Genomic DNA, 11,882 nt, shown 5'->3' with positions numbered 1-11,882 from the left:
CGGCCCAGTTTTTCTTACTCTGCAGCTGCGTGAAAGCAGCTCGTGTCTGCTCCTGGATCCCTGCCCTGTGGTCCTGACGCCCGCTGAGGCCAGAGAGCCACTGGAAGCCTCCGGAGCTTCTCGGTGACCAGGATGGAAGGAGCTCTGCGGGAGGTGAAAATGGATTTAGAAGAAAAGCCTGTGTGAAATCAGCCCCATTGGTTAGACCCACAAGAAGTACGGTCGGTATTTCTGAAGGCCTCATGTGACGCTTGATTCACTTTAGCGACGTCTTATCGTAGCGGCCGGAAATGAGAAAAGCTCATCATTGACCTTGTTTGCTTGCTGTGACACACCGTTTTGGAAGTCGACCATTTGTGATGTCACAAAGGGTCCGGATAACACACTGGCCATGGTGAGTGACGTAACCTTCAGCTTGTTTTTTTTTTTTTTTATTATTCTGCTCTATCAAACTACTGATTTCGCTCCCATCCAATCACGCCAAAGGCCCAACCAAGTATCAGTCTTAGCAGGAAGCTAACACCTTGTGGGACGCTGTAAACAGATGGCTAAACATGCTGCTTTGAGTTCTGTTGCATTTTTGGGTCTAATGATTTGTGTGAAGCTGTCCAACCGATGCCGTGAATGGAAAAATAACTACAAAAGAAAATAACGACAACAAAAAGAACAGTGTAAACATTTGAGCTTTGTTATCTGTGACGCTTTTGTTTGTTGTGGTTTGGCTCTTCATACATCCTCGCTCCAAAAATACCCAAATAACCTTTTATGGCCCGGCCTCTTTTAATTCTTTTCAGACTCCGAAATCGGCTCTCGTTCCATCTGCACCCATGTCATAAGCTGTCTGGGTGGTAATTCATGCATAGGAGGCTGGTGTCAAAGGGGAAATGAATTCAGCGACTGTCCCAAATGTGCTGAAATGACAGCGCTTGTCAAACAATCACTCAGAAAACACAAGCATCATGATGCCGTGTGCGTGACACACATTCAGGCGGCGCGCGCGCACACACGCGCAGATATCATCTGACGCCCACATAAATACACACTCAGGCAAGCATGTCTACATGTGCATGCTTCACCATAAATGAATCTCACCGTGGCCCCGCTGACAACTAAGGTCACCGCTTGATGTAAATTCTCGCCGGTTGTCTTGGGCTTGATCAGCATATTCCACCTCCTCAGTCATCTTGTCAATGGCGCTCTGGCAAGGACAAGTACCACAGGGCAGAGCGCTCGCCACCGCATCCTGCAATGAAGCACCGCAGGGAATACATCAGGCCAAACGCCCACCAAAGTGCGCCGGGGAACCTTTTGCAAAGACAGACAAAATGCTGTATAATTAGCCGAGAGAGAGAGAGAGAGAGAGAGAGAGGGAGAGATAGAAAGAAAGAAAAAAAAAAAGAGAAAGAAAGCCCACTAAGCGGCGCCTCTGTGTGTGTCAGTCTTTCGCGACAAGGGCCCGGGCACACATGACTTGAAGGTGAATGAATATGAAACAACATGCTAACATATTCGCGGCCGGAGAGACGCGTCTGCTTTCTGATACTGTGGATCCAATCAGGCGGCCTGTCAGTCAAAAACTCACGCCTGGATGGGCGCGACACGTTCGGGGGGCCGCCGCTTGTTTTCCTCCTGCTTATTTATATTTAGCCCGGCCGCGCTCTGATCCCCCTTTAAATAACAAGTCATTAACATTCTCCCAGGCTGGCGCAGTACCTGCCAAATCCTGCCGGGGCCGCCTTACATTTGAATACATATTTCATATTTCTCCGATGCCGCCGACCCCACCCACCCATCCACCCAGCACCACCACTCTCTCTTGTCCTGCCTAACATTCATCACATCACACCACCCACCCCCACTGCCTCCTCCCTCCTCCCCTCCCCACCCCCCTCCCTCATCTGCTGTCAACCACATTAGGCCATATGATAATCAAATTAATTATACTTCAGCCCCTTCTCTCCTAGCCAGCATGAAAAATAGCTTGACTAGCATTAACGGAGGGCAAATGATGGTGGTCCGTCCCCGCCCCCCTGAGCCCCCTGCGCGGTCTCCTCTAGTGCTGGTGTCACCGCCGATCTGTCACCCTGACGAGAAGCGCTTTAGAAGGCTGAACCGGGGCAGGTTCTCCCCTGGTCCCCCCCCCCGTCGCCGCCGCCTCCTTCCCTTCATAGGCCCTGGATCTCCCTGTTCTTACCCCAGCAACTGAGGGGGAGCTGAGGGGGCCGTGTGTGTGTGTGTGTGTGTGTGTGTGTGTCAGGGTGATGTGGGTGGAGGCGGCAGTGTGAGGGGGGGGAGTGAAGAAAAAAAATACATAGCTGTAGGCAGTGAGACTGCAGGGGTCACAGAGGTTGTGGGATGGGGGTATGTTTTCCGTCCATAACAGTCACAACCCCCCCCACCACCCACCACAACCACCACCCACCACCACCACCATCTCGCTTGCAGACACACACACACACAAATACACACACAGGGCTGCAAACATGACCACAAACAAAATGTGATTCAAAATCAAATTTGCAAATTACTGCGTTGCTGCGGACGCTCTCTGCCTCGGAGACATACGGCGCCCTAGGGGGGGCGCTGTCACGCATTAAAGCAGCTCATTCAATTAACAGCGATTAAAATCACGCGCAGGGGGGAAATGCAAACGTCTCGATACGCAAGCAGCGGGGAAACTGTGACTGAAAGTTTGCCGCACTCGCTCTTCTCCCGAGTCGTTCGGCCACCGACTTTTCTGCGAGGCCCCAGTCGGCGCCCCATAATGCACTGGGAGCCAGTTTCAGCAAGCTCGTAGCCCCCCGCCATCCGCTTAGCCAAGCTACCTGAATGCAAAGCGACCTAATGTGAGTGGACATGTTTATTAATTTGGGCCTGGTTTCAGGCGGCAGTGAATATTGCGGACGTCAAAGTAGGCCACGTGGGGCTAGAGGAGAGGGACGAAGAGACAGACCGAGAGCGAGCGAGCGAGAGAGGGAGAGAGAGGGAGAGAGGGAGAGAGAGAGAGAGAGAGAGAGAGAGAGAGAGGATGGAGACCCTCCGGAGGTTGATCTGAACTCTGCCCTGCGGTGCCGTGTATCTCTTATGCTCGACAAAGTTATCAGACACCAAAAGTTTTTTGTTTTTTTTCTTCATTTGTTGCTCTCGTGTTTTGTTTTTGCCCCTCGGAGGACTTTCAAAGTAATCGGCCACCCGGAGAGCGATTGATCGATCTTATTTAGTATCTCGCAAAGTGATGTTGGTGGATTCCTTCCCGGGAAGTTGGACTCACGTCGTCTTTGCTCTCGGTGTGCATCCGGGTGAGACGCAGGTAGCCGACGGGGGCAAAGGCATCTGCTGAGTGGATCACCGTCTCGGCTGCATCACTGCACGCACACGCACACACGGACAAGCTTAGAAAAATACACTTAGAATTATACACAGCAGTGGCGCTCAGAGATCCTTCTGAGGTCGTTTGCAAGAAACTCACATGACAATCTTCTTTTTGAAGAGAGGGCAATCAAGGGTGAAGGTCTCATATTCCCCTCCCTCTCCGCAAACGTGCACTCCGTACTTCTGGGAGAGCTAATCAGCGAAGCAAAACAACACGGTCAAACACTGTGGAGTGAGAGGGGCATCAGTTTAGACTCCGGCTAATGTGGCGCTGCTCAGTGGAAGTCAAACAGGCTGCAGAGTCTCCGTGCAATACGTGAGATAAGACGACGGTCCTGTAATGACTGAGATCAAGAGATAAAACGTGTGTATACACTTCCAGTCAAACGTTTGGACAAACCCTATGAATGTAATGACTTTTTTTTTTCATTCTCATGACCTTTGACGTTATAGTTTCTCACTGAAGGCATCTAAACTACATATGAACACATACGGAATTATGTAGGAAACAACAGAAGTGTAAAATAAGTCAAAAACGTTATATTTAAAATCTTCAAAATAGCCACCTTTCATAAAAAACATATTTAGAGTTATTTAATGTGTTTTTCTTTGCTGCATAATTACACATATCTTGCTCATATATTTGATTCAGTAAACTTTTGACTGGTAGTGTATAGTAAAATAGAGAGAATAGAGAAAACAACAGGGTGGAGTTGATTGAAACATTTAGTTAAAAAAGTAGTTACAGCAGTATAACATTGTAATAGAACTGACACGGTCCCGTAGGATACTAAATCCACTTTAGCATTATTTAACATGAAGCTGACAGAGCAATGCAAGTCCCACAGTGATTTAGCAGAGGGCTAAGCACACTGTGCACTGGGGATCCGCAGAGCGCCTGGATAATTCATCACGCTCGGCATCTCCACCGTTGCGTGGGCGGAAATACAAGGCTTCGGAATCAGGCGCAACGCGGGACCTTTTGCCGTTAGCGGGCCGCTGCGAGTGATGCGCGCTGTGGTAACGGATGATACCGCGGTGCGGATGAAGGGCAGGGCGAGCGGCGAGGCAGACAGTGTGTGACCTGTTTCAGATAGGGCTCCATGTCAGCCAGAGGTTTTCCGAGGTGTTTCTCCGGATCCAGGCCTGGCACCGGCGCGGGGAATGGTCACGCAGACGCACACACACACACACACACACACACACACACACACACACACAGACAAATGCAAAGAGAGAAAGAGGGGTCTGATCAGCGGCGAGGAACACTGATTGGAGATGACAGGCGAGGGAGGTTTACGGGCAGCGGCGCAAACACACACGTAAACCTGCACCCTGGATCTATTTGTTTGACTTTAGAGAGCAGTATACACACATCTCTCCGGGTAAGGGCAACAGTTTTCAATCGCCGGCCACAGACCTTCATGCCGCCCCTCGCCCCAGTCCCCCTTTGAGAACATAAACTCTGGAAAGAGACCTTGTTTATTTGTCTTTTCCCTCCCCTGCTCCCCTGAAACGGTACATGGAAGTGACTCACAGGCAGAAGAAGAGAGGCTGGAGAGAAAAGGAGGCTGGTGGCTGGCAAGGAGGTGCCATGCAGTGCTACTAAAGTAACAAAATAAGTACATAAATAAATAATGGTAGCTTCCTTGAGATAGTAAGAAAAAAAGCCTAGACTTTTTCGGGGAGTTGCTGGTGCTGGACTTTTTAAAAACAGCGGCATCACACTTGTAACCTTAATAATGTATTTCGCAAGCTTTCGGCCCTTCTGACCTTCTTCAGGCATTTATGGACAACCAGCGAGTGTGGCTGTCTACAAAGGTGTTGTGGTTGATTTTGAAATGAGCTCCATTCTAGTGTTTTACAATGCTTTGCATTTATCTATTGCGAGGTAATTATGTACTGTGTATATACAGTATTTTAACAAATGATTAATAGGTATATTGCTGTAAGGATGTATTACTGCATATGTATCTTGGTTTCAGTAGACCCTGTGCAAGGTGATACCTGTCTGTGGACTACAAGTTCCCCAGTTGGACTACAGTGCCCATGAGGTTGTGTTGGCTTTATTTTTCATCCAGGACTGTAAGTAGTGGAACTTACAGTTTGCTATCTAGAAACTCTTTCAACAGAATCTTTTCTCAGCTTCTCGAGCAGTCGAGAGTTGAACTTCTTTGTTGTCACAAATCCACATGCCTTTGTCCATCAGGGTCCCACTCCAGTGGAACAATGCCGCTCATTCTTACCCATTTCCTACCAGCAGAAAACGGTGAGCGTATTTGTCCAATGCACAATTCATTTTCGAGCAAAACAAACAAGTCTATGCAAATCCCAGAAATCTGTCGACAGAGCCGTTTTTTTCCTCCTCAATTTCTGGAGCAGATCAAGCTTCTTTGCCGTGGCTGATTCATTGACTGTCAAAGTGAATAACCGGTCCGGCTGCAAAACCGTCTGAGAAATTCCTGCTACGCCCCCTCTGTTCTTTGGGCATGGAGCTGCGCCGCTCACCCGCACATTCGTGCACGTTTAATTAAAAGGTACAGAGCTGATTGCGAGAGAAAGCGTGAGAATCCCTTTCCTCTCGTGGCCCGACATCCTCTAAGGTTAACGCGTCGGCGGCGGCCCCCGCGATGAGCGTCGGCTGGGGACGGAGGGGAAGGAAGGGACGCGTCTCCCCTTCAGCGGCCTGCCGGTGGTCCAGCGCTGCTGCGGGGAGCTGGAAAGACCCCAGCAGAGGGGAAGGGAGGAGAAGGGAGGAGAGGGGAGAGTGTGATCCGGCCCTTCTTCTCTGCCCAGGGGATCCGCGGCCTTAATTAGTGTGAGAATATCTAATCTCAGCATCCTCTCATCTTAACCCTGCCACAAAGGTAATAAGGAAAGGGGAAGAGGGTACAAAAAAAAGCATTAAAATTCAATCCCATTTAAATACCCTCTTTAATTAGTCATGCCTTTTAACAAATTTTAATAATTGGCTCCAAACTGCTGAGGGGATGCCACTTTTTTCCTTCTTCTTCTAATATGTTCATTAACTCCTCCCCCGCCCCGCCCCCCCACCCTCCCCCCACTTCTTAAATAATAAATGATACATGATTTGATATTTACAAGGAGGGAAGCCGGTGATGGAAGTCTGGGAGGAGTGCAGCGCCGAGTGATGAACTGATATAAAGACTGCATTAATGTGGAGGTATTTCTCTCAAGACCACTTAGCACTTGTACGAGTGTTGTCTTAATTGAGGCCCCTGAGTGACTTTGGTCCACTGAGACCATTTGGGATTGTGGATGGCTCGAAAAAGGCTTCGGTCGGTACTTGAATAAAAAGAAGAAAAAAAAAAGTCTTTGAGTGGCCGCTATTGAGAGCCATCGAGGCTCCTGAACCTGCTTCACAACCCGACCAGAAAACCCCAATTACCGAAGCTCATTATGCCACATTAAACCCAAACACACCTGCCATCAATCCTCCGCCGGAGACGGCAAAGGCTTCTTTAAGAGAGACTGATCGACATTTCCTCTCCCTTAAAAGCTCTGCGCGCCCTCTATTATCCTATAAAACTCAAATAAATACAGTGAACTTTCAAACTGCGGAGCGCTGGAACGAGGACGGTGGTTTAAAACACCCCGCTGATATTTTAGAGGTGGCGGCAAGTGTGATGGAGAGATTTTCAAAGGTAAAAAACCCGAGCAGAGTGTTTTAGGAACTGAACAACAGCGAGGACGTCGTCCTAATGAAGCGTCTCACCATACTGTGGTGCTTTTTCTGTAACGTGGTGATCGTTGAGGAAACTATCGTCAAATTGAGGCCAAAGACAAAGCTTTCCTTCGCACTCCCAGACGCCGCCCACAATTCCACCCATACACAACAAGTCAATGGCACTTATTTAGCACACGCGGCACTTTGGCGCCGACGCTTTGCAGCAATCGCGCCGGGTTTTTGTCCCACTTTGAAAAAAAAGTCAAATCACTCAAAGCCGCCGCGGCGTTGCCCAGTTTAATTGAAACTGCTGGCGAAGTTGCTTACGGGAGCCTAATGCTAAATTAAAGGCAGCGAGATTGCGGCGAGATAGTCTGAGCCGGGCTCGGCGCGGTATCACACATGCATCCGCCGCTGCCTTAAGATCTGGCACGGTGGCTGACAGCTTCCACTTTAATCCCTGCCTTCAGAGAGGAGGCAGGCGGGAGGAGGGGGGGTGGAGGGGGGTCGGAGAGCGGAGAAAATTGGATTCATGATGTGGAACATTTTCCGTCTTTAAATGGACAAAATGAGCATCTCCTCCCGAGTAGGTGAGATGACGTGTCGGCCCCTTTAAACAAATCTCTGAAAAGGAAACAATCGGCGGTCGCTATCGCCTGCCGATCTCTGCTCGAGAGCGAGGCGGAGAGGAGGAGGTAGGGGGCGCCAAACAAAGGGCAGCGGGATTAAGGTTAGGCGCGCAGTTTGTCACGCTCTTATCTGGAGCTCGCCGTCTGCGCGCGGGATAATCGACAGCAGCGAAACATTTCAATATCAATTCTGTGAGTGAAACGAAACAAAATGGGAGAAATATAGAATCACGGAATAGATGGAAAAACAGATGTAAAAAAAAATCAACAGGGCTTAATGGCTTCAATTAAAGCCATGAACAGGAACTACTTGTTTTGGCCAACAACGCTCGGATTAAACAAAAGTAATCCAGTTGTTGCCACACTAAAAGGAACCTGTCCTTCATCACACCAAAAACGGGGAACGCGCTGCTTCACTGTTTAAAAGCCCCTCAGAGCGACGTCAACAGAGAAAGAAATTTCAGCTAATTTTCCATCATATTAAAAGATACCGTTTTCTATACATTGTCCTTAAGGTCAAACTACTTTTTTTTTTCCTGAAGGGAATTTGAAGGCTGCGTCGGAGGGAAGGGTGAAAAAAAAAAAAAAAAAAAAAAAAAAAATGGATCCAGTAGCGACTGAGGTTGTTTCGCGGACAGACCTTGATTTCACACGTGCCAGTTATATCCGGAGTTGAGAACCAATTAACCGCTGAAACCTGTGCCCTCACACACACTTGCGCTGATCAATCAATCAACTAATTAGATGAATTCGTCATACCGGGTTTTTTTCTTTCTTTCTTTCTTTCTTTTAAATCTCCAATTAACAAAGAACGCTGCAGGGTGTCGGCTGCATCATAAGGTTTCCCAACAAAAATATGCTGCTTCCTTGCAGTGGAATCCCCCCCCCCCACCTCTTTTTTTTTTTTTTTTTTTGCTAATTAGAGCATTTTGTGACATTCACAGGCTTAGACTCAAATAGTTGAACTTCCTTTTCACGACATGCAATTTGGCACCTTCAAAGACTGAAATCCTCTTTCTCCCCTTTGTGGTTTTAGGCTCCCATCAGAGCGCAAATGAACACTTCATGAGAATTCACTTAGAGGATCATCCTGCATTTGGACAGCTGTCTTTTCTCCACGGGGATTTGTCATCAAGGAGTATATCCTGCTTAAAAAAAAAAAGGAAAAAAAAGTCTTTCTTCTCTTTATCTGTCTGCTGCTAATTTCCACCTGTCTTTCTGAGTGTCTTATGAAAGAATATTAATCTTGACTGATTTCTGGCTATCCGGCGCCCACCAAGAGACATTTCCCCCGCCACCGCGGGGCATCGCGCGTCTCCGCGTCTGTCAGTTTGGCTTCGGGTTTAACCTTTGACCCGCGGGAGCTGTTTTCCCTCCGCGTGAGTTAAAAACACCCTCAGAACTGCAAACACCGAAGGCCACCAGGTACGTTCCAGCGCCGCCCGGCCGCCTCTTAACTCGAGAGCCGTCGCTGCTCAGACCTGCTCCCCTGCCCGAGCTGCAATTATACGAGTGCCGCCTGAAAAAAGCGCCACAGGCGCTCAAGCCCCCTATTCAGCTCTCTCCTTTCTAATTACCACCGCCTCGAGACGAGAGAGGAGTCGGGGCCGATAAGATCTTCTCTTTTTTTTTTAACCTGTAGCCAAAACACACACGCTCGAAAAAAGAAAGAAAGGCAAAACCTCCAACGAAAAAACGACGCACACCATCAGCAAGAGGCCAAGACACACACACACACACACACACACACACACACACACACACACATACACACACACACGCGCTCTGAGAGACACCCAGGGTGATTTTCCTTTCTAATTACGCTCTTTCCAAATATGTTGAGAATTTGCTTTTAGACTTTAGAGGTGGTTGCTCTTTTGGACGGAGGTGGGCGGGGTCAGAGAGGTGACCGAGGTCTCCCAGGTGCCACTCCACGCCCCGGCGTGTTATTTTAAAAAGGGAGCCGCTTGTCATCATGATTGATCGGTCAATATTCATCTCAAAACTTAAGATCGTATCTCCTTACACGTGTATGAGCAGTTAAGATAAAAAAAATTTGACCTACAAAACAAGAGTTATTACCTGGCTGGAAGGGGGGGGGATTAAAAAAAATCTTTTGATTCTGACATCATCTCCACTTTAACGGACACCTGGCACTTTACGTTATTTATTACTGTTAAAAAAAAGAAAAGAAATTTATCATGACACCATTAAAAATGAGAAACGAGGCTCGGGATGAAAGGAGTCCAAGACAAATGGCTTGACGTGAACATTCCATCGGAAGGTTATCGGAGCCGCGTTGAAAGACACGCAAAATATCTTGAAGGCGACCCCCTCGGCTCTGCGGGTCATCAGTCAGCCGCGGACCCCCGTCTCTGACTGATTGGCCGGCAGGGGCGACAACAAGCACTTAATGACACGTAAACAGTGTCTACGTGACGAAGTATCGCTGCGAGTACTTTCAGAAGTTAAAAAAAAAAAAGAAAGAAGAGAGACCCATTTGTAGGCGTAATTATCATTTTTCACAGCGTCTGTCAAAGGGGACAGACGGCTGCGCTGTCAGGCGGATGGAGGTAGGGGTCTTACATTGTGTACCTGAAAGAAGAAGAAGAAGAATAAGTAGCTTTTTTAAAAAAGGAAAAAAAAAAAAAAAAAACTCTCTCTTGTTACAAAGTAATCCGATCTTCCTGTCCTCGGGCAGGTAGAGAGCAGCAGGTGACACGGCATTAACCTCCTCACTCAGTGCCGGAGCGGCTGAGACGCGAAAATGAGCGATTTCAATCTCCGCTTCACGGGCCGCGTGACGCCAGCTATGAAGCCGGCGCTCGGCCGAGGAGATGGGCGGCTTATTGACAGGTTGCATTAATGTGTGTGAGGGGGTGGAGGGGAGGGAGGGGGTGATTATTCCTCAACTGCCACGTACTCACTCACTCACTCTCTCTCGCACCTCCTCTTCCTCCTCCCGCCTTATCTCTCCGTATTGTTCTCCGCTTCAGTGCGTTTGCCGGCGGCGCAAGTCTCGCTGAGCCGCGGATTTGACAATTAAGACGCCTCACTCGCTCTCTCTGCTCACACCTTCCCCTCCTTTCTTTTGAATGCAATCAGAAACACAATCATCCAACATTGCGCCTTTTTTAACTAGAAAAAAAAGGAAGAGGAAAGGTAGAGACACGGCCAAGTTTTTTTTTTTTCTGAGACGCACAACGGTCAGAGGGACTCACCGAAAGCGGCGACTTTGATCAGGATGGCGTGCAGATCGGATGAGATCATCTCAGACAGCAGCGACTCCTGGTCTCGGCGCCACAGGTAGGCCAGGGGCTGCAAACCCAGCCGCAGGCATCTGGGTGAGCAGGTGAGAGGGCAGGAGGTTGTGTTGGGGGGGAATAAGGGGGAGAGGTAAAAGGTTAATATTGAAGTTTGTTTTTTCTACTTTTCTCTTGCACAGCTTCAGAGTCGTCCAGGGTTGAGTAACCACTGTGAGCCCCTGACAGGCCTGCGAGACGCGCTCCCACCTGCCGCTGGCTTCGCCGAGGCAACGGCAGCTATGCATTATTGCTAGGGCTGTCAAACAATAACTTTTTTTCATCGCGATTAATTGCAGAAGCTTCATAATTAACTCTGAATAATCACGGTTTGAAATGCATGTGTAAAATACTGTTATCTAGCATTTCAAGGCAGTTTTAACCCAATGATGTAAAGTATTTTTTTTTACAGAAATCTGCTGGGTTCACGACAGACTCGGAAGTGCCATGCGCCCACGAAAATTGCGCGCGAGCAGCAGCCCTCCTGTTCACACTAGACACGCATTTCTTGTGCCTGCTTTGAACGACACTATCTGTTAACAAGGGCGCCTAAAGCAAGCAGCTCCGCACTGCGGCGCTTTAAAATAATTAACACGTTATGGATTGTATTTAACTAATCGTGATTAATGTGTTAACGCTGACAGCCCTAGTTGTTGGTCATGTGAGTTCCTGCAAAGCGCAACGACGCAGTCGAATAAACTATTTTCTGGCATTTATCAACGACTAACAGATCATAACTGAAAAATCTACAATAGAAACATTTGCTATGAATTGCATTTCAGGTTGCAGTCGTCCTGTCAGCCGTTTTAAAGGCATTTATTTTGTATTGTAGTCTATGGGGAAAATGCTTTTTGGGGCCAGGGGATTTTTTTTTTTTTTTGATGCAGTACC

At 48.2% G+C, this 11,882-nt stretch overlaps 1 protein-coding gene across 1 annotated transcript in view; it reads right to left on the bottom strand.

Annotated features, from left to right (window-relative positions):
- The window catches only part of dph6 (diphthamine biosynthesis 6), a 61,408-nt gene that overhangs the window by 32,871 nt on the left and 16,655 nt on the right, over positions 1-11,882 (bottom strand). Inside the window, exons 5-10 of the mRNA XM_076017687.1 lie at positions 10,911-11,029; positions 4,457-4,518; positions 3,470-3,564; positions 3,272-3,365; positions 1,093-1,243; positions 19-144 (exon numbers count right to left, since the gene is read on the bottom strand). Of these exons, the coding sequence (XP_075873802.1) occupies positions 19-144; positions 1,093-1,243; positions 3,272-3,365; positions 3,470-3,564; positions 4,457-4,518; positions 10,911-11,029 (647 nt within the window). The remainder of the gene's footprint in view (positions 1-18; positions 145-1,092; positions 1,244-3,271; positions 3,366-3,469; positions 3,565-4,456; positions 4,519-10,910; positions 11,030-11,882) is intronic.

The sequence above is a fragment of the Nelusetta ayraudi genome, unplaced genomic scaffold, assembly GCF_046127955.1.
Source record: "Nelusetta ayraudi isolate G7.1 ecotype Tasmania unplaced genomic scaffold, CSIRO-AGI_Nayr_v1 ptg000007l, whole genome shotgun sequence".
In the NCBI taxonomy this organism is placed as follows: Eukaryota; Metazoa; Chordata; class Actinopteri; order Tetraodontiformes; family Monacanthidae; genus Nelusetta; species Nelusetta ayraudi.
This window is presented reverse-complemented; position numbering and strand designations above follow the sequence as displayed.